Below are 26,682 nucleotides of genomic sequence, written 5' to 3' on the forward strand. Positions count from 1 at the left end.
GGATGGGCCACTGGCCTGATCCAACAGGGCTTCTCCTGTGAACATGTGAACATAGGAAGTTGCCTTATACTGAATCAGACCTGGGTCCATCAAAGTCAGTATTGTCTACTCAGACTGACAGCAGCTCTCCAGGGTCTCAAGCTGAGGTTTTTCATGCCTACTTGCCTGGACTCTTTTTAGTTGGAGATGCCAAGGATTGAACCTGGGACCTTCTGCTTACCAAACAGATGCTCTACCACTGAGCCACTGTCCCTCCCCTGTGTTCTTATGTTAGTCTCTGAAGGGGAGAAAAAAGTTTTTGAAAAGATTCCATAAAATGACCACGGAGCAACAATATAACATCATGACTGATCAACAAATGCCACAGATGTCATTAAACAAAGCTCTTATAATGTCTCATAAGTAAACTTATACAAAGGTGCAACAAGAAATTTCTCAGTTCATTGCCAAAGCCCATGAGCTTTTCATTAAAGTCCACAACAATGGTCCAACCTTGACAATTCCAAGGTGCTCATGGAAAAAGATGCTTATGATATTTACATCTCCAAACTTGAAAGCCAGAAAGTGCTTTTAGTGCTCATGTGTCCATAAAGGGTGAGGAACTTCTCAAAGCGTCCTCCAACAGAGATGCCAGCCTTAATAACCCTGTTTCAAAATGGTCTTTTTCAAAGGGGGTTTGAGAAGAGCCCCCAATGCCAATATATCTCAGAACTTCAACATCACAAGCACCAATTTCTTGGAGATTCAATCTTCCAGATCTCGAAAGGGTTGCATGCAAACCAAGACCGCAAAGCACAGTGTGGGACTGAGACAGCATTGGCTGACATGATCAAAAGGAAACAGTATCTTCCATCCTACCCACCCACCCACCCACCTACCTACCTACCTGCATGTCTGTTCATTCCAATCTCTGTCTGTTTGTCCACCCACCTGTCTGCCTGGCTGCTCATCTCTCCCTCCCTCAATCAATTTCCCTGTCTGCTAGTCCCTCCCTCCCTCTACTTACCTACCTGCTTGCCTCTCTCTCTCTCTCTCTCTCTCTCTCTGCCTGCCTATCAGTCACTGAGCACTGGTTTGGTGTAGTGGTTAAGAGCACAGACTCAGCCACAAGTTCTCTCTGAGCTGTTCTCTTCTTCTTCCTTCCTCAGAGTGATATGTGAAGTTAGGCAAAGCTGGGTTAGACATCCTCTTCTTCAGTGACACATTCATCAGCGTCTTCTTCCATCTCCTTCTTGTCTAAGCCTGGATTATCCATTGAATGACTTATTGCCTTGATCCCAGCACTTCGGAAAGCTACATAATATCCCTGAGTCACTGCAGCTTTTTGTCAACTCTGTCTCTTTGGTGTCCAGATGTTTCAGTTATGGCCTTTCCTTTTTGGGGGTCCACCTCACGACCTTGGCATCCATTGATTCATTGAGAGTACCAGTGTGATGTAGTGCTTAGAGTACTGGATGAGGATCTGGGAGACCCGGGTTTGAATCTTCATTGTGCCACAGAAGCTCACTGAGTGACCTTGGGCCACCTCCCAGGGTTGTTGTGAGGAAAAAACAGAGGAGTGGGGGAATACTGTAAGCTACTTCAAGACCTCTAGGGGGGAAAGTGGTATGGGGAGGAGGGGAGGGAGGGAGGGAGGAAGGAAGGAAGCAAGGAAGCAAGGAAGGAAGCAAGGAAGGAAGGAAGGAAGGAAGGAAGGAAGGAAGGAAGGAAGGAAGGAAGGAAGGAAGGAAGGAAGGAAGGAAGGAAATATTGTTCTTGAGCCTTCACATGTGGCAAGAAAGGTGGTAAAATGGGGTTGTACCACTTTGGACACTATGTGGGAAGAGTCACAATGTTACTGTTCTACCCAAATGTAAAATTCCTGTATGTGAAAAATTAGCACCTGAATTGAGAACTTCTGGCTTAGTTCTTTGCATGCTGTGTTATCTTTCCACTTGCATGGGAACTTCAAAATTATGTACGTAATTCCTCCTCTGCCGTTTTAAGTGCTGCAGTCCATTCTACCATCTTGGTGCTTGACTAGTATTCTGGTGCATGTCTAGACTATTATTCCTGCTTGTGAGACATTCTCTTTTCCCCAGCCACTTGAAGATTTCTATAGCCCTGTAGACATCAGTCCTAGATGGAACAGATTTTCTCCTTTCCCACCTGGAGAAGAATTCTGTGCTTCCAGGAAATTACATTCATCCACTGTTAATCTAATAAAGCACTACTGGGAGGATGGTGGTAAACATAAGAGATTTATTGAGATTCCTGCTTGAAATAGGTCTCAAGCAGGAATCTCAATAAATCTCTTATGTTTATTGATGTCCAAACCAGTGTTCCCTCTAAACTGAGTTAGCGTGAGCTAGCTCACACATTTTTAGCTTCCAGCTCACACATTTTTGTCTTAGTTTAGGAAGGATGACCCCAGAGCAATCTAATTTATGCAATTTTAATGCCAATAGCTCACAACTTTTTAATAGCTCACAAGCTCAATAGCTCACAAGACCAGTAATTCACAAAGTAGAATTTTTGCTCACAAGACTCTGCAGCTTAGAGGGAACATTGGTCCAAACTGATGTCCAGGCAATCATACCTGTATCCAATGTCAGCGTGGTGTAGAGATCAGAGAGTTGGGTGAAGATATGGACAGGGCTGGATTAACAATTAGGCCATGTAGGCACTGGCCTATGGGGCCCCACACCTTTAGGGGCCCTGGGTCAGATTCCCCCCTTGTTTCCCCCCCTGTTTGCAGCCTTCCCAGTCTGCACACACAGCCAGCAACTGAGCTACTCTTCGCCCAACTTGCCTGGTGCAGCTGCTGCTGGCATCATCGCCAAGTTTGCCTCTCTCTGCCTCTCCCCTGCAGCTTTGTCAAAGGGGCTTTTGCAAAGGTGCCTGCAGGTTGCAGTGGGGAACACAGGCAGTGGGGATAATTTGCAAGAGGGCCCCGAGATTTCAGCTGCCTAGGGGCCTCCACAGGGTGTGATCCGGCGCTGGATCTGGACGGCTGGGAAGGTTATTCCGACTGACCTTGAGCCCGTCATTCTCTCCTTCAGCCTTCACCTACCTCACAGGGTGGTTGTGGGGATACAATAGAGGAGCAGAGAACCCTGTAAGCTTCCCTGAGTTCTTTGGAGCAGTGGTCCCCAACCTTTTTGACACCAGGGACCGGTTTTGTGGAAGACAATTTTTCCACGGACTGGCCGGGGGGGGGGTGGTGGTGTGTGATGGTTTTGGGATGATACAATTGTGCACTTTATTTTGGTGTGGTGGTTAAGTGTGTGGACTCTTATCTGGGAGAACTGGGTTTGATTCCCCACTCCTCCACTTGCAGCTGCTGGAATGGCCTTGGGTCAGCCATAGTTATCGCAGGAGTTGTCCTTGAAAGGGCAGCTGCTGTGAGAGCCTTCCCAGCCCCACCCACCTCATGGGGTGTCTGTTGTGGGGGAGGAAGGTAAAGGAGATTGTGAGCCCCTCTGAGATTCAGAGCGGAGGGCAGGATATAAATCCAATGTTGTTGTTTTATTATTATTACTATTACATTGTAATATTTAATGAAATAATTATACAACTCACAGCCTGGTTGCTAACAGGTCACAGACCGGTACTGGTCCACAGCCTGGGGGTTGGAGACCCCTGCTTTGGAGTGTGGATGGGATAAAACGAACGAACGAATAAACAAACATGAAAGTCATGGGAGTTATGTCCTGAAAGAAGGATGGGGTAAAAGTGAAATTCTAAAAAACGTGAAAGAGATGGGATTCAGATTCCAGTTCTGCTGTGGCTGAGCAGCAAGCCCCTAGTTTTCAGATGACTCTCCATCTTAACGATGATGATGATATTAATAATTATTATTATAGCGATATATTTTATTCACAAGTAAAATACCACAAAATCCGTACATATCATCATGAAAACAATTAACACCAAACAAAAGCACACACATCACGGGCAATGTTCTCTCTAAGCTGCAGAGTCTTGTGAGGAAAAATTCTGCCTTGTGAGCAACTGGCCTTAAAGCTGTGAGCTACTGCATCAATTAGTGTGCTCTAGAGTCATTTTCCCTGGGCAAAGACAAAAAGGGGTGAGCTGGAGGCTCAAAATCTGCGAGCTAGCTCACGCTAACTCAGCTTAGAGGGAACACCGGTCACAGGGATTGATAAAGACAAGAGACGCAATAGAGACTGCAATGAACCTCACTGATTTTAAAAAAAAAATGCAGTGCAAATATTAATCAGAAAGACGACACATACCTGAATCATTAGGCACTATTTCCTGGAGTTGGAGGAAAAGTCATATTGTTTCCACATGAGAGTCTCTCTCTCTCTCTCTCTCTCTCTCTCTCTCTCTCTCTCTCTCTCTCTCTCACACACACACACACACACACACACACACACACACAGAGGTAGGGATCCCTTATTTCCTAGCAATTTTCCTCCCAGCTTAGCCTCACTGATTATTCATGCAATCAGTTGTAATTGTCCCCAAACCCCGATCGCGCAGCGTTTGCACCCCGAGTGAAGTTGACCGGGCAGCATCTGAAAGGCAGGGTTGAAAGAAAAAAGATCAGATGCGGGTTGGTTGAAACGGGGGTGGGGTGGTGGTGGTGGTGGGGGAGAAGAACCGGGAGCTCAGCTCGGAGCTGCCCTCAAGCGCTTGTCCGGCTCTGACGCGCTCTCTCCTCGCAGCTCAGCGGCGCGGAGAGCTCTCTTTGGGTGAGAAGAAGCCTGGCTCCACCTTTTGGAAGCAGACTTGGGGTTTGGGAGTGGTTGTGTGTGTGTGTGTGTTTTGCCTGTGGGCTGCTCGCTCACTTGCAAAGCTGCAGGAGGATCGACGGTCTCACCTGAGCAGAGTTGTCCCCCCCCCCCCGCCCACGGCTCTTCCTTCCTTCTTCCTCTTCGTCCTCCCCTCTTTTTTTAAAAAAAGAAAACAAACAAGGGAAAAGCTGAGAGGAGGGGGACAAGCCAGAGGCGGGCTCCGCAGAGGCAGAAAGACGCGGAGACAAGGAGAGGCTCAAGCCAAGAGAGGGAGGGACGGTGGCTCCGTGGTAGAGCAGAAGGTCCCAGGTTCAAGACCTGGCATCTCCAACTCAAACGGGATCCAGGCAAGGAGGCGTGGGAAACCTCAGCTGGAGAGCCGCTGCCAGTCTGAGTCGACAGCACTGACTCGGATGGACCGAGGAGGGTGTGATCCAGCATAAGGCAGCTTCCTGTGCTCAGATGAAGGGCTCTCTCGCCAAGTGAGAAGGAAGGCACCGCCTGGCCGCCGCTTGCCCGGAGGACGACTTTTGGGGAGACTTGCGACGGCGATGCAGAAGGGGTCGCTCCTCTGACTGCCCGCCAGGACTCGAGCCCCGGCGAGGCACTGCTGAGGCTGCTGCTGGCCATGGTGCGCTCGGGGGCCGCCCGCTGGAGCCGCTGAGACGCGCCGTGGTGCTGAAATGGACAGCTCCTCGGGCGCCTGGCCGCTGAACGGCTCCGGCAGCCAGGAGAAGGCGGCGGGCGCCGGGGAGCAGCTGGCCGGCCGCTTCTCCACCCTCTGGACCGTCGCCTTGGCCGTGCTGATGGCGCTGCTGATCGTGGCCACGGTGGTGGGCAACGCGCTGGTCATGCTGGCGTTCGTGGTGGACTCCAGCCTGCGGACCCAGAACAACTACTTCCTGCTCAACCTGGCCATCTCCGATTTCCTAGTAGGTAAAGTACCCCAAGCCTCGGCTTCGCCTCTCTTCTTCCACTCCTAGACCTTCATGCGGGTCGGAGCCAATGTTCCCTCTAAGCTGCAATGCCTTGTGAGCAAAAATTCGACTGGGGGAGCTCCCGGCATTAAAGTTATGAGCTGCTGCATAAACGAGGGTGCTCCGGGGGTCGTCTTTCCTGAGCTATGACAAAAATGTGTGAGCTGGAGGGTAAAAAATTTGTGACCTAGCTCACGCCACCTCAGCTTAGAGGGATCACTGGTCAGAGCCAAATACGCACACACACCCTCAGTTAGATCAAGATGGGAAGCTGTGTTAGTCTGCCTGTAGTGGTATAAAAGAGTCCAGTAGCACCTTAAAGACCAACAGAATTGTGGCAGGGGATGAGCTTTCGTGAGTCACTGCTTGCTTCTTCAGGTAGCAGCTAGAACAGGGGTGGCCAAACTTGCTCAATGTAAGAGCCACGCAGGATAAACGTCAGGTGCGTGAGAGCTGCAAGACATGAACGTTAGATGTTTGGGAGCTGCAAGGAAGGCAGGAAGACTGATGATGGAGGGAGAGGTAGAAAGAAAGCAACTTTAACTTTATTCTCCAAGCCACTGGCTGGCTTGGAGAAGTGATTTCAAGAGCAAAATGCCTTTTCCAAGCCAGTTAACAGGGCAGTGGGGGCTTCGTTTGGCCACCCGTGGGCTAGAATGTGAGTCCCAAACACAGCGAGGCAAGTTCAGCAGAAGGCAATTCAGCATTGTTCTGTTGATGACTTCTGAAGAGGAATTAGAAGGAATTAGAGGGTTGCCCCGTCTCCCCACCACCACCCTAGGATACATCCAAAATGATTCCCCCCCCCATTGTGTTTAGGAAAGTCGGCACTTCTGCTGGTGGCTTTCAGCATGGTGGTGGTGGGGAATGGACTTTAAGCAAGAGGAGAAGGTTGTCACAAAGAGGGTTGGCTGGGTGGTATTTCTATCTGCTATGGCTATAAAACTTGGCTTATATAACTGGGCATTCTCTTTGCACCCTGTAACCATGGCATGGCGGGTAAAACCCATTTGTGGTCCGTTTCACCACCGGGTTTCAGCTTTACTGCTTACATTTAATGGCTACCTTGGTTTCAGAACAAAAGCCTGAAAAGTAACTTAGGAATAATCCCCCATTGATATCAAAAAGGCTCCATTTCAGACAAGGAATATAGCCTAAACTGGCTGTTATCCAGGAAGTTTTGATGAACCGTTGCAAGCCAGCCTTCCTGTCACCAGAATGTGTGCATGCACTGGCTTGTGTATACAAACACAACATACACCATAGATCTGAATCTAGTAACACCTTAGATTCCAACAAGATCTTCAGGAGCATACGTTTTTGAGAAGCAAAGTTCCCTTTGTCAGAAAGAGAGCGTTTTAGACTCGTAGAAGTTCATAACCCCCCCCCCCCCCCCAATGTTGTGGTCTTTATGATGCTACTGACTCAAATCTAGTTGCTCCATTGGAGATCAAAGCAGCTACACTCTGGACCATTAAAAATACCTACAGATAGGTACAGATGGGTTGCTGCCTTAGTCCTCTTTTAAACTTGATAAGTAATTACCCCCAATATAGGATTTCCCCCTCCTTACATACAAATCTTTCTCCCATCAAGATACTCAAGGCAATAATATCTCCTCCGGAAGGGGGTTAAACTGCCTCTAAATGAATCAGAGATGTAGACTGAGTTTGCAGGGCTTCCCTCATTTTGACTTCATTTCTGTCATGAAGAATAATTCCCCACACTATGGAAAGATATGGGGGGAGGGGGGCAGAAACTGGACTGGAGAGATGCACATCAAAGGAAGTGCATCTTCCGAAACCTGGTCCCTTTTGCATTCCTAGGTGGCTTGTTTCCATTAAGCCTGTTGAACTCCAAGCATGAGAATTAGCTTTTATGCGCTTCTGTGTGCTTCTTAATTCTAACGGAGGCATCGGGGTAGGATACATCTGCATGCTTGGCTCCAAGTGGTGTGCGTGTGTGTTTGTGGATGGGTGGGAGGGAGGGGGGGTGGATGTATGAACAGGAGCACCCCTGCTATTTTTCTGTAAGATGTCTCTCCCATAAAAAAAAAAAGAACTCTACCCTCTTCTTTCCCTATTTAGGATAGGGTATTCCTATATGGGAACTGATGTACAAAGTAATGCTAGGCTTTCCCAAGAGTACGAGCGACCATTTACTTAATGGTGGTTGATTCATTGTTGCCAGCATTCTCCTAAAAGTGGACCCGTGTCAGAGATACGCTGGTTCTGAAATGGTGTTGTGAAAGAAGAAAATCTTGGCAGAGATTTTTGTTTGGGGAAAGCGGGGTGCCGACTTTGGGGGAGGGTAGATGCCAGGGGGGAGAAGTCATCATATGGCAGGGGTGGCCAAACTGAGGCTTGGGAGCCACATGTGGCTCTTTCACACATATCGTGTGGCTCTTGAAGCCCCCACCACTTCATTGACCAGCTTGGAGAAGGCATTTCTCTCTTTAAACCACTTCTCCAAGCCAAGCAGGCCGGCAGCTTGGAGAATACATTTCAAGTTTAAGTTGCTTTCTTTCCCCCTCTATTTGCCTTCCTCCCTTAAACATTTGACATTCATGTCTTGCGGCTCTCAAACATCTGACATTTATTCTATGTGGCTCTTACATTAAGCAAGTTTGGCTACCCCCGTCATATGGGAACCTGATGAAAGTGAACATTCTGGAAACAAGGCTAATAACCAGTGATGGACGTGTGCAGAAATTCACAACCACAGTCCTATCATCATGACTCGCTCTTGGGGTGGCTTCCGGTATTACTGTCTGGACAGAGCACAGACCATCTCTCCTCCTTTGCTTTTGCTGGCAAGGAGTTAAATCTCCTTCTACTGATTCCTGAGACCACCCCCCGTCCTCCTCCAGATTGACCAGTAGCTTTTTTGGAAGCCAGCATTTCACCTTAGGATAGCGAAATCCAAAAAGGGAGCCTTCCTATGCCATAAGGCAAAGTTCCACATGGCAAAAAGTCAGTCCCTGAACACAAAGCCTCAGACACCCAGATTGATGGTCGTGCCACGCAGCCGAGGGGAACGGGGATCACACAAAGTGGTTGTCAGTGCAGATTTCCCCACCGATGCCAAACCAGATGGATGACATGCCAAGGCGGATTAAAGGCTAATGGGAAAGGGGAAGAAGGTGGACTAGCTCCTTGCCAAGTCGTTTAGGAGCTTAATAAAAACCCTGAGATGATCCCCCATGAATAATAACCTTAAGGAAAGAATCGGGCGTTTTTTTTTTTTTTTTTAAATCACATTGAAGAATGTTATCAGCAAAGGGGGAGAATGCAAGAACAGAAAGCCAAATTACATTTTGTGCAGATTAGCAACACTGTTTGCCATGCATTCTTAAACAGAGTACCAGCCTTTGAATAGGTGTTGAAGGGTGTTTGGGTTGGGCTACTGGAGGGGTTGGATCCAGATGTTTTTTCCACTCCATCTCACTCCATCCCTCTCCTCTGTTCATTCCCCCGCCATCCCACACAGCTTTCGTCTGGGTAGGTCCCATGATCCCCAACATAACCTTCTTTGGTGGTCCTCTCAGTGTTCCCTGTAAGCTGAGTTAGTATGAGCTAGCTCACAGATTTTTAGCCTCCAGCTCACACATTTTTGTCTTAGCTCAGGCAGGACAACCCCAGAGCTCATCATATGCAGTAGCTCACCACTTTAATGCCAGTAGCTCACAATTTTAATAACAGTAGCTCACAAATTCTTGCTCACAAGACTCTGCCGCTTAGAGGGAACATGGGAGGGGACTCCCCCTTCCTTATTCCCCAGGGGAAAACTCAACCCCCGGCCTCCCAACAGGGGGCTGTTATAGTGGGTTCCCTGTCCTACGAACAGCATTACTCCCTGAGAGGCCTACATACTTCAGAACTCCAAAGCATTTCACATTCCATAGGTCTTTCTGAGAGCCGGAGATAGGTATCACTCAATCACATCCTTTTATTTCCCACACGGCACTTCTTGCTTCTGCAAACACGTAGCACGTAATGCAGTACTTAGAGACTGATTTAAAAACAAGCCATGGGTCTTTGTTGCTGCAGTCCCTGTGGCACAAGCAGGCTACACAGAGAGCCAGGGTAGTGCTGTGGTTAGAGTGTCAGGATAGGATCTCAGAGATCCAGGTTCGAATCTCCACTCGGCTATGGAAGCTAGCTGGGTGACCTTGCTGGATTATATGCTCTCAGCCTAACCGAATCTCACCTCGGCCTAAGAGAGGCAGTTTGGTGAAGTGGTTGGGTGGTGGACTCTAATCTGGAGGTCCAGTTTGATGCCCCAGTCCTCCACATGAAGCCTGCTGGGTGTCCTTGGGCCGTCTCAGTTCTCTCAAAGCTCTGTTAGTCCCACTTGTGTCACAGCGTGTCTGTTGCGGGGAGAGGAAGGGAAGGTGATTGTAAGCCACTCCGAGACTCCTTCAGGTAGTGAAGGGCAGGGTATAAAATCAATTCTTCCACCTCCTCCTCCTCCTCCCTCTTCTTCTTCTTCTTCTTCTTCTTCTTCTTCTTCTTCTTCTTCTTCCTCCTCCTTTTCCTCTTCTCCTTCCTCCTCTCCTCCTCCTCCTTTCCTTCCTCCTCCTCTCCTTCTCCTTCCTCTTCCTCCTCCTCCCTTTTCCTCCTCTTCTCCTTCTCCTTCTTCTTCCTCCCTCTTCCTCCTCCTTCCTCTTTGTCCTCCTCCTCCCCTCCTTCTTCCTCCTCCTCCTCCCTCTCCTTCTTTCTCCTCCTCTCCTTCTTCCTCCTCCTCTCCTTCTTCCTCCTCTCCTCCTTTTTCCTCTTCTTCTTCCTCCTCTCCTCCTTCTTCCTCTTCTTCCTGGTGTAGTGGTTAAGTGTGCGGACTCTTATCTGGGAGAACCGGGTTTGATTCCTCACTCCTCCACTTGCCCCTGCTAGCATGGCCTTGGGTCAGCCATAGCTCTGGCAGAAGTTGTCCTTGAAAGGGCAGCTGCTGTGAGAGTCCTCTCAGCCCCACCCACCTCACAGGGTGTCTGTTGTGGGGGAGGAAGGTAAGGGAGATTGTGAGCCGCTCTGAGACTCTTTGGAGTGGAGGGCGGGATATAAATCCAATATCTTCTTCTTCTTCCTTCTCCTTCCTCTTCCTCCTCCTCCCTTTTCCTCCTCTTCTCCTTCTCCTTCTTCTTCCTCCCTCTTCCTCCTCCTTCCTCTTTGTCCTCCCCCCCCTCCTTCTTCCTCTTCCTCCTCCTCCCTCTCCTTCTTTCTCCTCCTCTCCTTCTTCCTCCTCCTCTCCTTCTTCCTCCTCTCCTCCTTTTTCCTCTTCTTCTTCCTCCTCTCCTCCTTCTTCCTCTTCTTCCTGGTGTAGTGGTTAAGTGTGCGGACTCTTATCTGGGAGAACCGGGTTTGATTCCCCACTCCTCCACTTGCCCCTGCTAGCATGGCCTTGGGTCAGCCATAGCTCTGGCAGAAGTTGTCCTTGAAAGGGCAGCTGCTGTGAGAGTCCTCTCAGCCCCACCCACCTCACAGGGCGTCTGTTGTGGGGGAGGAAGGTAAAGGCGATTGTGAGCCGCTCTGAGACTCTTTGGAGTGGAGGGCGGGATATAAATCCAATATCTTCTTCTTCTTCTTCCTTCTCCTTCTTCTTCCTCCTCCCTCTTCCTCCTCCTTCCTCTTTGTCCTCCTCCCCCCTCCTCCTTCTTCCTCCTCCTCCTCCCTCTCCTCCTCCTCTTCTTTTTCTATTTCTCCTTCTCCTCCTTCTGCTGCTGCTGCTTCTGACCTGCCTCACAGGTCTGTATCTTTCCTCTGCCACAGAAGCTGCTGAGTGACCCTGGGCCAGTCCTATGCTCTCAGCTGAACGTACCTTCCAGTGCTGTTACAAGGATAAAATGGAGGCACGAAGAACTCTGTAAACACCTTTGGGTCTGCACTAGGGAGAAAGGCAGAGCAGAAATGAAGCCAATCAATAAACAAACAATCCTCCAGACTCATAGGATTGAACAGGATTGAACAGGAACTGTCTCCAGTTTCAGCCACACGGCGTAGGGTGGGTGTGAGTCTGATGGTACAATCCTGTGCAGAGCTGTCTCCATGTAAGTCCATTGACTCAAATGGGTTTTAACTGGAGTCATTCTTCATAGGATTGTCTTGGAAGACACTACCCAGAGTTTAGAACTCTTCTCTTGAATACCAAAAGGCAATGTATTTTAAGAACAGTTCCTATGATTTTTTTTTAAAAAAACAACATCACAATAACTATAGCAACAGGCAACTCTCTTTTAAAAAACAAAACCAAACCAAGGTATTTGTGCTTTTGACTTGTCTATGTGGAATGCAGTTGCATAGTTAGTAGAACTAATGATCTGGGAAGATGCTCTGAATTATTGTGTCCTCTGAAACTCTGGGGTAGAGGGGGCCGAGATGTCCCCCCCCCCCAATCTGGTGGGATTCAAGAACCATAACTGGGCAGAGATTGCTGTACTTTCCTGTGTTTACTTCTCTTATACAGAGATGAACTCCTAGCTTTCTAAAACATCCCTACTATGTGTACCTCTCCTCCCTAGTGAAAATATCAAGCCCATTTTATTTTATTGGAAGGATCAAAGTTGGAAGCCTGGAGAACCTGTTCTAATTCCATAGCCTCAGCTGAATGCCGTCTCTGTTCCCTTTTCCACACTTCTGCTTTCCCCTATCCACAGTTACCAGCTCTCAACCTAAGAGTGCTTCTGGATTGGACACTGCTGCTGGGAACTTAGGTAGCAATCAGGGCTGGTGTCAGTGTACTGTGAGGTGGGATAGTTGCCACAAGGACATAAGAAGAGCCCTGCAGGATCAGACCAATAGTCCAGCATCTTGTCTCACACTGTGGTCCTCTGGAGGGCCAACGACAACAACAACAACAACAACAACAGGAAGATATTGGATTTATATCCTGCCCTTCACTCTGAATCTCACAGTCTCAGAGTGGCTCACAATCTCCTTTACCTTCCTCCCCCACAACAGAAACCCTGTGAGGTAGGTGGGGCTGAGAGAGCTCTCCCAGAAGCTGCCCTGTCAAGGACAATTCCTACGAGAACTATGGCTGACCCAAGGCCATTCCAGCAGCTGCAAGTGGAGGAGTGGGGAATCAAACCTGGTTCTCCCAGGTAAGAGTCTGCACACTTAACCACTACACCAAGCAAGGCACAGAGGCTGAGGCCTTCATAAGAACATAAGAAGCACTGTGCGAAATCATACCAATAGTCCATCTAGTTCACCTTCCTCTCTCTCATACAATGACCAATCAGTTCCTCTGGATGGCCAACAACAGAGCATAGAGGCCAAGGTCTTCATAAGAACATCAGAAGAGCCCGGGTGGAACAGATCAATAGTCCACCTTATTCAACATCCTGCCTCACACAGCGGCCAACCAGGACTTCTGGTGGGGCCCACTTCCACTCCATCATCTCCCCTGCCTGTGTTCCCAACTGCCCAGCATCATGAAGGAAAGCTCATGGGTGGTGCACTATGGTGGCAATGCAGCCTTGCTCCCATCTGCATACACTGTCCAGTGCTGTCCAGGAAAGGGCATACAGGTAGCGCAAGCATGGGCAGTGGGATGGGTTGCTAGCAGAAGAATAGTCAGGCAGGTGGGGGCATATGTGTGTCGGGCTGGAAGGAAGGCATGATCAGTGCCCTGATGGTGGGCAGATAGGTGCTCCTTGGTGCTGTCTGCACAGGGGCTCCCAAAACCTGGAACTGACAATACTGTATGCACACAGTCTAAACTGTGGGGGTGTGGAATGGTATGGTATAGCCCCATCTCATCAGATCTTGGAAGCTAAGCAGGGTTGGTACTGGGATGCAAGACCACCAAGGAAGGCTCTGCAGAGGAAGGCAATGGCCAACGACATCTGCTTCTCACTTGCCTTGAAAGACCCTTGCTGGAGTTACCATAGATCAGTGGTGACTTGATGGCACCTATGTATCTACAGTACACTCTTTGCTGAGGTTTCTTTGAAGACGGTTCAGAAGCTGTTTTCAGTAGCAACGTGATGGCTGCTCAACTCCGAGAAGATTTGGATGAATCCCATCAGCTATGAACCCATCGATGAAATGCATCACCCATTGTAATATCAGGGGAAAAGCATCTGCTTGGCATACAGAAGGCCCCAGGTTCAATCCCCAGAACCAGCAGTTTAAAAAAGGAAACAGGTAGTAGGCAATGTAAGAGTTCTACCTGAGGCTGTAGAAAGCTGCTGCCAGTCTGGGTAGACCTTGATGGAAGAAGAAGAAGAAGATATTGGATTTATATTCTTTCCTCCACACTCTGAATGTCAGAGTCTCAGAGCAGCTCACAATCTCCTTTACCTTCCTTCCCCACAACAAACTCCCTGTGAGGTGGATGGGGCTAAAAGAGCTCTTCCAGAAGCTGCCCTTTCAAGGACAACTCTGCAAGACCTATGGCTAACCCAAGGCCATTCCAAGAGGAGAAGTGGGAAATCAGAGCTGGTTCTCCCACATAAGAGTCCATGATGCACTTAACCACTACACCAAACTGGCTCATTGATGGATCGATGTTCTGATCCATTATAAGGCAGCTTCATGTGTATTCATGTGATCTAGACTAATTTCAGATGGGTTTTGGGCCCAGCTTTGAAACCGAAATTGCTTTGGTCGTACTGATGGATGACTTGTACCCATGTTCCTTGTGCTGCTATTCCAGCGGTGGCTAACACCACCAGCAGTGACTCACGCACTGTTCCAGCAGTGTCTAACACCACTAAGCATGGGATCTTTCTGGAAACTTTAGCCAGGATGGGTATCAGAACCCTGCTTTCTGGTAGTTTCATTCCTGCTTTTCTAATTGTTTCCAACTGTAGGACTGGTTGGAGAAGGTTGTTCAACCTCCCTCCCTCCCCCCCAACAGTCATGTCCTATCAAAGATTTCAGGTTTTCACGGCTAGTAACATCATTAGGGTTTGTAGAATCTTTCGGGGTGAAGTGCCGTGTCTACTGGAGAAAGTTTTTCTTCCAGACGTTTCATTCTCAGCTGCGGAGAACATCCTCAGTGGCGTTGCAGCCGGAGCAGGCTCTCTGACCTTCTTGGCTGCTGTGCATTGAGTGGGGCCAGGGCCCCACCAAACAATGGCACATCCACAAACCAATTGCCCTTTCACCGCACCCCCTCCAGCCTAGAAATAGCAGCTCTCCAGCAGCCCTGGCCCACTCAATGCACAGCAGCCAAGAAGGTCAGAGCGCCTGCCCCGGCTGCAACGCCATTGAGGATGTTCTCGCCAGCTGAGAATGAAACGTCTGGAAGAAAAACTTTCTCCAGTAGAACTCGGCACTTGAGCCCGAAAGATTCTACAAGTCATGTCCTAGTTTCACAAGGCTGATTTCTCTATCCTGTGCCTCTAACAACTTTGCCATCAATGCTGGGGTTCAATTTCAACCCTAAGTGCACTTTTTTTTTGTCTCTCCAACATTGTCCGGTTAGGGCATTGTCAGCTGCACATTAGTAAATTATGCTGCAAAACTACTGTCACTTCCCACCTACAGGTTTCATGCTGTAAATAAAAGGGTGCCTGGGAAACAAAACAACCCCAGAAGACTATTTATATTCTATTTGGATTTTTTTTTTTAAAAAAAAACACAATCTGCAAATTGCATCGTGTGGGGGGGGGGGGTTTAAAAATACCCTGTGAGTCTACCTCCCTCCAAAAGACACTGCTCCAGGGGAGGTTTTTTAAACATCTATTTGAATCTGCAGGGAGAGCTTTGGAGTTAAATGTCATGTAGACGCAGGTGACGCGCACTGCTGTCTCTCCATTCCATCGGAATCAAGCAAGGCTGCTGATTTTTGAATCAGCGTCTGGATGCAGAGATGGGTCGAATGGGAGCAGATAAACTGTAGATGAGCCTAGATAAGTCTTGGATTCTGTAGGTTGGTCATGGTGATGATTGTGGACATTCTACCTAGGATAGGGTTGTTCTCCTGGAGGAGCAGTTTCATAGTTTGGAGCAGGCCTCATTTGGGGCAGAAGCTCACAGGAGTGGAGCTCCGGAACCTCTAAATCAGGGGTGTTGAACTCATTTGTTATGAGGGCCGGATCTCATTTGTTATGAGGGGACATAAATGAGACCTTGTCCAGTCTGGGCCATGTGCATCATAAAACGCAATGCCAGGCAGCAGAGCTATAAACTTTATAAAGGAAGCAGACAAACACAATCAAAGATTTTTTAAAAAAAAAACTTAAAAGATGCTTAAAAGATTAGAACTTTTGCAATATTTTCTTTAACAGTTTCTGATAACTGGACATCTCTTGCTCTGAATTATTGCATAAAAATCTGGAGACTGTGTCTCTGTGTAGCAATCTTGAATATGCTGTTCAGGTGTGTATCTGTAAGTTGCAAACCTACTTCTGACATTCATTACAGAAATCTCATGGTCAATGCTTGAGCCTAAAGGACCCAGGGGAAAAATGAAATGGCTGGGCATTGCAAGCTTTTGTACCTAATTTGTTTAATGTGCTGGCCAGCCAATGGAAAAAAACTGAGACTTTGCTCTGTAGCTCCTGTGCGACTGAACAAGCCTGGCAAAGCAAGCTGTGATACAGAAGGAAGCAAGAAAGAGAGAAGGAAGTAGATGACAGTGAGTTGCTCGTGGGCCTGATAGCAGCCCTCCAGGGCCTGATCCAGCCATGGGCTGCATGTTTGACACCCTCTGCTCTAAATTTTATTGTGGGCTTTCTTTCTTACCCCCTTCCCTCTTGCTTCTGGGCTCCATTGTTCAAACCCCTGTGAGAATTTTGCTGAACTCTAAGATTTGACAAACTTTCTAATATTCCCCCCCACAAACAATGGAAAAATAACCAAAACGTGTAAAGCAGACAGATGGAAATCTTCATCTGTGTGGGCCACACAGGAGAAAGTAATTTAAGAAGTATGACGGGAGTAAGGTTTTATGATGACAATTCTAATTCAAGAAGCAATTTAAGGTAGATGCTGAGCTGATGTGATTCAGTCCACCGTCTGATGATGTCAGGGGTGTGTGGTGTATGCAAATGAGTTGTGCTAATGAGTTCTGGCACCTCTTTTTCTATGAAATGACCCCAGGCTTGGAGTGCTGGATCTATGATCAAATCCCTATAGTTCACCTGACAAAGGGAGCCTTGATTCTCAGAAGCTAATATCCCCAAAATCATATTGGTCTCTAAGGTGCTACTGGCCTTGAATCTAGCCATTTGAATATAAGAGAAGCCATGTTGGATCAGGCCAATGGACCTTCCAGTTCAATACAGTCACACAGAGGCCAAAAAAACCAGATGCCATCAGGAGGTCCATTGGCTGGGCCAGGACACTAGAAGCCCTCCCACTGTGGGGCCCCCCAAACACCAAATATACAAAGCATCACTGCCCCAGACAGAGAGTTCCAACAATACACTGTGGCTAATAGCCACAGATGGACCTCTGATCCATAGGTTTGTTCTGTTGTAGACCAACATGGCTATCCTCTGAACCTAGATTTCACCTATCGTATGTAGCTGGTATGCCAGCTATGATGATCCTTCCTTGACAAGTATGATCTGGCCATACAGGGATCCATGCTCTTCTCTCCCCTGGGTTAGATTACTGTAATACAGTCTTTGTGGGGCTGCCCTTTCCAGTTTGGTGTAGTGGTTAAGTATGTGGATTCTAATCTAGGAGAACGAGGTTTAACTCCCCACTCCTCCACATACACTGCTGATGTGACCTTGAGTCAGTCACAAGTTCTCACAGAGCTGTTCCTCTCAAGAGCAGTTTTCGTCAGAGCTCTCTCAGCTCCACCTACCTCACACAGGGTCTCTGTTGTGAGGCGGGGAAGGGAAAGGAGATTGTAAGCCACTCTGAGACTCCTTTGGGTAGGGTATAAATCCAATCTCCTCCTCCTCCTCCTCCTTCTTCTTCCCTTTGCTGAACTGTGGCCATAATATTAACCAATCCAATAGTAGATATGAGTAGAAACCAGACAGAAACATGATCACAGAATAAGTAGATTCAAGTCCTGTAGCACATTATAAACCAACAAGATTTTTTTGGGGGGTGGTGGAGGATATTAAGTTTAAATAAATTCAAGAAAATTGGAGAAATCAAGGGAACGTTTCATGCAAAAATGGCTATGATAAAGGACAAAACGGTAGGGACCCAGCAGAAGAGTTTAGGAAGAAGTGGCAAGAATACACAGAAGAAGATTGTAACATGATTAACATGTGGAATTTATTGCCACAGGAGGTGGTGGCGGCTACAAGCATAGCCAGCTTCAAGAGGGGGTTAGATAAAAATATGGAACAGAGGTCCATTAGTGGCTATTAGCCACAGTGTTTGTGTGTGTGTGTGTGTGTGTGTGTATGTGTATATATATATATATATATATTGGCCACTGTGTGATACAGTGTTGGACTGGATGGGCCATTGGCCTGATCCAACATGGCTTCTCTTATGTTCTTAACCACTCTGAGACTCCTTTGGGTAGTGAAGGGCAGGGTATAAATCCAATCTCCTCTTCCTCCTTCTTCTTCCATTCCTCTGACCAAAGGTCTTGTGCAAAGTCAAAACAAATTCAAGGGACTGCCATGGAAGGCAGTTCAGAAAAAACAATGGCAACACAATATAAACAGAGATCTAAAAACAATTGTGTCAAGAATACAATTAGACAAATTTTACAATATATAGATTTTTGTAAAATTTGTCAAATTGTATTCTTGACGCTATTGTTTTTAGATCTATGGAAATGCTCAATTCAGCATTTCAATGAGCAGCGGTAGAAAAGCGCCAATGAGAGCAGCATTTCAATGAGCAGCGGTAGAAAAGAGCCAAGAGTCCAGTAGCACCTTAAAGAATAACAAAATTTGTGGCAGGGGATGAGCTGTCATGAATCACTGTTCATGTCTTCAGATACAGAATGCAGCGACCAGTGCTGGATTAAACCCAGTGGAGGCCCCTAGGCAATCGAAATCCCAGGGTGCTCCTTGCAAATTATCTCAGAGTCGGAGTGCCCACCTCGCCACCTGTGGCCCCTGCTGCAGCGTGCAGGTACCTTCTCTCAAAAGCCCCTTTGACAAAACTGCAGGGGAGAGGCGGAGAGAGGCAAACTTAGCAATAATGCCAGCAGCAGCCGTACCAAGCAAGTTGGGCAAAGTGTGGCTCCGTTGCTGGCTGTGTGAGCAGACTGGGAGGGCTGCAAGCAGCGGGGAAACAGGTGTGAGGGAAGCTGGCCTGGTGTTCCTAAAGGCATGGAGGCCCATAGGCCCGTGCCTACTTGGCCTAATTGTTAATCCGGCCCTGGCAGCGACAAGGTTGATAACTGTGTTGGTCTACAGGTAACATATGTCTGTGCTTCAAGATCTCCATTGGCTATCTGTTCATTTCTGTCCTGATTCAAGCTGCCTGCTTCACTAAGGACCAGGAAACTTGGAGGACCACTTTCTGGTCCTGGTCCAGAACTACATACAGCATCTCAGGTCCTTTCCATGTTCCTCCCTTTTCAGAGATAGGGTGCAGTAGTCACAAAGGATAGGGCTTTCTCCATAGCTAACCCCCCCCCCCTCTGAGCTTTAAAAATGTTCTCTCCCTCTACCTGCTGCCAATCACTGAACAACATCAAGGTCGATTCAGGACTTTTAAATCATCTCATCTGCTTTTAATGAATTTGTTTGGTGGTTATTCACCTTACTGATTGCTTTTATTTTTGCCTGTCTTGTCTGGTTTTTAAAAGTACTGTGTAATTTAAATTGTTGCTGTAGGTTTAGCTGGGTTAGAATTCTGGGGGTCTTTTGTTGATTTTATGCTGGGGTATTTTGGGACTGTGGGAAGAAGAAAAAGAAGAGGAGGAGGAGGAGGAACTGATTTTATACCCCACTTTTCTCTACCCAAAGGAGTCTCAGAGCAGCTTACAATTGCTTTCCCTTCCTCTCCCCACAACAGACACCCTGTGAAGTAGGTGGGGCTGAGAGAACTATTACTGACCCAAGGTCACACAGCTAGTGTCATATGGAGGAGAAGTGGGGAATCAGACCCGATTATTCAGATTAGAGTCTTAACTCTTAACCAGTGTTCCCTCTAAGCTGAGTTAACATGAGCCAGTTCATAGATTTTTAGCCTCCAGCTCACACATTTTTGTCTTAGCTCAGGAAAAATGGCCCCAGAACACAGTCATTTATGCAGTAGTTCACAACTTTAATGCCAGTAGCCCACAACTGTAATATCAGTGCTTACAAAGTTGAATTTTTGTTCACAAGACTCTGCAGCTTAGAGGGAACATTGCTCTTAACCACTACACCACACTGGAAGGAAGATGGCACGATCTGGCCCAATTTCATCAGATCATGGGCAGAGCCAGCCCTAAAACGTCTGGCACTCTAAGCAAAGCTAACTTTTGCCCCCCCCCCCGCACTGATAACATCACCAATTTGTGACACCAGAAGACCAGCACCCTAGGCAGTCACCTAGTTTGCCTAATGCAGAGCCGGCCCTTGTCATGGAAGCCAATCAGGGCTGGCACAAGGCCTGAGGATCCACAAAGGAAGACTCTGCAGAGGAAGGTAATGGCAAACCACTTCTGCTTCTCATGTGCCTTGAAAGCCCCTTGCTGCAGTAGCCGTAAGTTGGCTGCAACTTGGTGGAACTTTACCTACACACACATTGTGGGAGGGAAGGTGGCACGATATAGCCGGATCACATCAGATTTGAGAAGCTAAGCAGGGTCAATACTTGGACGGGGAAACCACCAAGGAAGACTCTGTAGAGGAACATAGTGTCAGAGGGTGGTGGCATTGGTCTGCAGCAGGACAGCTAAATTTGAATCCAGTAGCACCTTAGAGACCAATGCAATTTTGGAAGTATAAACTTCAAGGAGTCCCCCCCCCAAAAAAAATCTTGTCGGTCTCTAAGGTGCTACTGGACTCAAATCTAGTTCTGCAGAGGAAGGTAATGGCCAGCCACCTCTGTTTCTCACTTGTTTTGAAGCCCCTTATTGAGGTCACTGTAAGTCAGTTTGCTTTGTGTATACGTTAGGGAACGCCTCCATCTGCATGAATCCCTATGTCCTCTTCTTCCTGCTTGAAGTGTTCTTGATACAGGATGCATGGAACTTTAAAAAAACATTTCAAGGCAAAATGTTCCTGAGCAGATCTATCAGTTTTTTGTGTGGAAGGTCCCAGGTTTTATTCATGGAAACGTCAGTAGTAGGTGACATAAAAGGCCTCCACTTGAGAGCTGCTGGCAGTTGGAGTAGAAAATCTTGACCTCAATAGACGAATAGTTGGACTCAATAGAAGGCAGTTTTGTGTGTTCATATGCTCAGTTTGCAAGCACTGCTGTACAATCTCAAAAGTTAGATTCCACTGGCCCTACGTTTCATCTGGCAGAAAGAAAGAAAGAAAGAAAGAAAGAAAGAAAGAAAGAAAGAAAGAAAGAAAGAAAGAAAGAAAGAAAGAAAGAAAGAAAGAAAGAAAGAAAGAAAGAAAGGAAGGAAGGAAGGAAGGAAGGAAGGAAGGAAGGAAGGAAGGAAGGAAGGAAGGTTCCAGTTTGATGTAGTGGCTAAGTGTGTGGACTCTTATCTGAGAGAACCAGGTTTGATTCCCCACTCCTCCACTTGCACCTGCTGGAATGACTTTGGGTCAGCCATAGCTATCGCAGGAGTTGTCCTTGAAAGGACAGCCGCTGTGAGAGTCCTCTCAGCCCCACCCACTTCCCAGGGTGTGTGTGGGGGGAGAAGATATAGAAGATTGTAAGCCACTCTGAGTCTCTGATTCAGAGAGAAGGGCAGGGTATAAATCTGCAGTCTTCTTCTTTGGAAATAGAGAGCTCTATTGTCATTTGAGTTTTGGGTTAACAATTAGAGTAAGGCCTGCATTCTATAAATATGTGCTATTTTCTTTATTCACTTCCGGGGGAAGAAAATGTCGAGCTGAGCTGCTTCTCATAACGGGAGCAGGCTGGAACGTCTGTTCGGGGTAGTGGAAGGGTAATTAATGCCTACTGCCTACTTTTCTCAGTCAGAGATTAGTCCAAGATATGCACAGGAAACTTTGAGGAGATTTACCTTGGCTAAAAGGGAGTCCCGGGGGGGGGGGCTCCTTTGAGGGGTCTCCAGGAACAGTTGCATTTTCATCATCTGCAGAAGTTTTCAGAGTCATTTATTTGACATAAGCTCGACAGAATCCTAAGCTTCTTGGGCATTGCTAAACATCTAAAGCTACGCAAGACCGGTGGGAACTTGGATAACTGGAAGAGAAGGTACAGATTACTATATTTCACTCCGGGACTATTTACAATTTAATGGAGTAAATTTAAAAGGTGGGAAATGAAAATCTAGAAAGCTTGGAAGAAGAAGGGAAAAAGAGGTGAATTTTGGACTTTGTAAATATAAAGGACAGTGCTAAAAAGTGGAAAGGAATTTATTGTTTGATCTACTTGCGGTTTTGAAAAAAGAGCACCATCATCACAGACGTGCAGCATATTCAAGCAAAACAGGAAGTACGTCAAGTATCGTGAGATCCCCTTACTAGTGTGAATGAGACTTCATGGCAAGTAAACCAGGAAGTAGTGGATGGAAAACCTACTCTAGGAATATAACACCATTGAGAAATAGCGGCAGCAATTGCTTGGAGGTCAAAAATAAGATAAGGTTTTTAAAGTGTTCGGGACATTAAAAATTGTTGGAATTAACTCTGAAGAGGACAAGAAGATAAGTATTATTGGACATATTATGTGTGTGGACTTTAGAAGTTTTTAAAAGGGAAAAAAATTGTGAGGAGCACCAAAAAGTTGCGTCCACCATTTTGAAACATTTAAAGACTTTAAAAATAAATATCTTGATTTTGGGAGCTTGGAGGATGGTGAAATCAGGCTTATTATAAAAGGCAAGTCCTATTCTTTTGAATCTGATAGTTGAATTTGAATTTGGTGAGGTCTAAATTTTGCTGTCAGAACACAAGCAACCCCGTACAAGGGCTACTTCATTAGAAAAAATGCAGGACCAATTAGAAGCAATGGAGGCCAGAATGATGAGAGGTATGATAGAGATGATAACTGAATCGAAAAAAGAAATTATTGAAGAGATTAAAAAAGATATGGAGGATCTCAGAAAGGAAACTGAGGAAACATCTAAGAAAGTTCAGGAGGTAGAAGGCAGAATGAAAGTATATGATTCCACCTTGTTGAAAATGCAAGAAAAAGTGACAATCCATGACTGCAAACTGATGGAGACTCAGATAGGTCTGAGAGGAGTACCCGAAAAGGAAGATGGTGATCTAAAAGAATATATAATAAAAATAATTGCAGAATTTTTAGAGGAAGATCCTGAAGAGACTAAAAATATGTATGACTATATGTATAAAGTGAACTCACTTTATGCCAAGAAAAATAACTTACCAAGAGATGTTGTTATAAGATTTATGACAAAGGAAATGGTGGGAAGGATCATGAATAAAAACTTTGAAAAGACATTGATAGTGGGAGGCAGTAGAGTAAGAATTATGAAGGAGTTGCCAAGGCAAGTGAAAAATGATAGAAGAAAATATAAAAATTGACAGAAAAATTAAGAGATAATGGAATAAGATTTAGGTGGATAATACCTGAAGGTCTGAGCTTTGAACTTCAGGGAAAAAGAATCACTATTACAAATGCACAGAAAATAAAGAATTTGCATCATGATGGATTACAAATTATTGTCTTGGAATGTAAATGGACTAAATTCACCACAAAAAAGAAGGGCAACATTTCATTGGATTAAGAAACAAAACTGTAATATAATTTGTTTACAAGAAGTGCATATTAAACAAAAGGATTACAAATTTTTATGGAATAAACAATTGGGACTAGAATTTTTTTCATTGGCTGAACAGAAGAAAAGGGGAGTGATTTTTTATATTAAACAAGAATTGGAGCCAAACTTAGTGTTTAAAGATAAAGATGGGAGATTTGTAGCAGTAGAAACAATATTAAATGGAAAGAAAACGTTGCTATTGGGACTGTATGCGCCTAATGGTGCAAAGGATGCTTTTTTAAAGACATTATACAACAGCTTGATGAACTGACCTATGATCAAGTTTTGATAATGGGAGATTTTAATGGAACAGTTAAGAACTCATTGGGCAGGTCTGGAGGGGAAAAAAAACAACAGTAAAGAAGGAAAACTGCCAAAGTCTTTTTTTGAATTGGTTAAACAAAAAAATCTAGAAGACATATGGAGGAAATTTAACCCTGAAGTTCGGGACTATACTTTTTTTTCAGCAAGACATAAAACTTTTTCTAGAATTGACATGTTGTGGGGAACTAAAGATTTAGGTCTTATAACAAGGAAAATAGAGATTTTACCTAAGATTGGGGCTGATCATAACCCAATAATGTGGATTACAAAATTGTCCAAGAAGTTGAGAAGATGGAGATTGAATGAAGATTTGCTACAGAATAAAGAAACAGTGACATACCTAGAAAATGAAACTAAAGCCTTTTTCCAAATGAATGACAGAGAGGACATAGATTTCCAGATGGTCTGGGATGCTTATAAAGCAGTAATGAGAGGAATGTTGATTACTCTGAATTATAAGGACAAAACAGTAAAAGAGAAACAGATGTTGGACATTCAAAATGAGATAAAGAAAAAAGAAGGGGAATTGAGAAAAAGGCCAGGGAAAAAGAAAATTATAAGGGAAATTACAATATCACAAACTCAAATAAGACATTTGTTAAATAAAGAAGTGGAATGGAGTTTGAAAAGACTGCAGCAGAAAACCTTTGAGGGAGCAAATAAACTGGGAAAGTATTTGGCTTGGCAATTGAAAAAAAAGAGGGAAAGTAAAATTATTAATAAAATTGTGGTAGATGGAAGAGAAGTGGTTATCCAAGAAGGAATAAAAAGAGAATTTTTAAAGTATTATGCCAAATTATTTAAAGGTGTTAAAATAAAGAAGGAGAAGATGGATGAATATTTACAAAAGGTAAAAATAGAGCCCTTAACTGAAAATATGCAAAAAGTTTTGAATGATCCAATTGAAAAAATAGAAATTGAAGCAGCAATCAACGCAATGAAAAATGGAAAAGCACCTGGGCCAGATGGATATACAACTAAATTTTTTACAATCTTCAAAGAGGAATTAATACCAAAGTTGCAGAAGTTGATGAATACGATAAGAATGAAAGGGAAAATACCAAACACATGGAAGGAAGCTGTTATTTCGTAGATACCTAAGGAAGATAGAGATGTCACGAATGTAAAAAATTATAGACCAATTTCGCTATTAAATAATGACTATAAAATTTATACAAGAATCCTGGCAGAACGGCTTAAACAGCATTTGATAAATTTTATAAAGGAAGATCAAGCAGGTTTTCTTCCCAAAAGGCAAATAAGAGACAATATTAGAACTGTTGTAAATATTGTAGAATATTATGAAAGACATCCAGAAAAAGAAGTAGCATTATTCTTTACCGATGCAGAGAAAGCATTTGACAATTTAAACTGGGACGTTATGTTTGCAGTAATGGAAAAAATGGAGCTTGGAGAAAGCTTTATAAGAATGATAAAAGCAATATATTCTGAACAAAGCGCAAGGTTATGTATAAATGCAGATCTTACAGAAGATATGAAAATCAGCAAAGGTACTAGACAAGGTTGTCCACTTTCACCATTGTTGTTTATAATGACTCTTGAAATATTATTGATGCAGATACAAGAAGAAAAAGATATAGAAGGATTAAGAATAAAAGGATTTACTTACAAATACAGAGCTTTTGCTGATGATATAATGTTTACAAATGAAAACCCCATACAAGTTACACGCCATAAATTGGAAGCATCTTGACAGCAGTTAATACATGCAAGAATAATACAGCAAAGAACGTATGCTATATCCAGGGAGCAATTCCATATAACTGGCTTATCTAATTCAAAATCAATGAAGTAAAAAATAATAATAATACCTCCAGTAACCTAGATTTCTCAGATTGCAGGCTCCAATAGATTGGAGTTCTGAGGGGCCATGGCTCAGTGGCAGAGCATCTGCTTGGCATGCAGAAGATCCCAGGTTCAATCCCTAGCATCTCCAGTCGAAAGGACCAGGTAGTAGTAGATGTGAAAGACCCCCGCCTGAGACCCTGGAAAGCTGCTGCCAGTCTGAGCAGACAATATTGACCTTGATGAACCAAAGGTCTAATTCAGTACAAGTCAGCTTCATATATTTCACAGTTAGATAAAGGCAGTATAATACAGGGGTCAAACTCATTTGTTATGAGGGCCAGATTTGACGTAAATGAGACCCTGTCAGTCCAGGCCATGTGTGTCATAAAATGTAATGCCAGGTAGCAGAGATATAAACTTTATAAAGGACACAAACAAAAGAATTAAAAATTTTGTATCTCTCCCATGTGATTGAGGGAACCAGGCAAAGGAAGCTCTGGCTTTTTCCCTCCCTCCCCGGGGAATGAGGAAGGGGCAGAGCCTCGGTCAGTAGAAGGAAAAGAGGCTTGGCTCTGTAGCTCTGCTGTGTGATTGAGAGAGCCTGGCAAAGCAAGCTCTTTCTCCTCCCCTTCTTTTCCAATGGAAGAGCCCAGCCAATGGAGAAAACAGTTCCTGGGCGATTGAGCAAGCCCGGCAAAACAAGCTGCAACACAAAACGAAGCAAGAGAGAGGGAGAAGGAAGTAGACTTGCTTGTGGACCTGATAGGAACCCTCTGGGGTCCTGATCCAGCCCCCAGACTGCACATTTGACACCCCTGGTATAATATATCTGATAAAATATGTAGTTTGAAGATGGAAAAAGAAAAAAGAAAACAGCATAAAATTTTCACAGGCAATTAAAATGTCACCACTATTACTTTTATAGAAAGGGCTCTCCTACTGAATTTTGTTTTCCCAGATCCCTGTTCTCCCCCCCTCCCCCCCCCCACCATGCCACATCTCTTGAATAAAATCAGTGTCCTCAAGTGTTCATGGATAATCCCTTCTTCTTTGCTGATGGAAACAAGCCAGCATCTGTTCTCATTAGAGAA

The 26,682-nt window shown here is 45.4% G+C and overlaps 1 protein-coding gene across 1 annotated transcript in view; it reads left to right on the forward strand.

Annotated features, from left to right (window-relative positions):
• The first annotated feature begins 5,406 nt into the window (after nucleotides 1–5,406).
• Nucleotides 5,407–26,682, forward strand: part of HRH3 (histamine receptor H3) — a 51,557-nt gene continuing 30,281 nt past the window's right edge. Inside the window, exon 1 of the mRNA XM_060230705.1 lies at nucleotides 5,407–5,678. Within this exon, the coding sequence (XP_060086688.1) occupies nucleotides 5,426–5,678 (253 nt within the window). The 5' untranslated portion in view covers nucleotides 5,407–5,425. The remainder of the gene's footprint in view (nucleotides 5,679–26,682) is intronic.

Source organism: Heteronotia binoei, chromosome 2 (genome assembly GCF_032191835.1).
Source record: "Heteronotia binoei isolate CCM8104 ecotype False Entrance Well chromosome 2, APGP_CSIRO_Hbin_v1, whole genome shotgun sequence".
Lineage (NCBI taxonomy): Eukaryota > Metazoa > Chordata > Lepidosauria > Squamata > Gekkonidae > Heteronotia > Heteronotia binoei.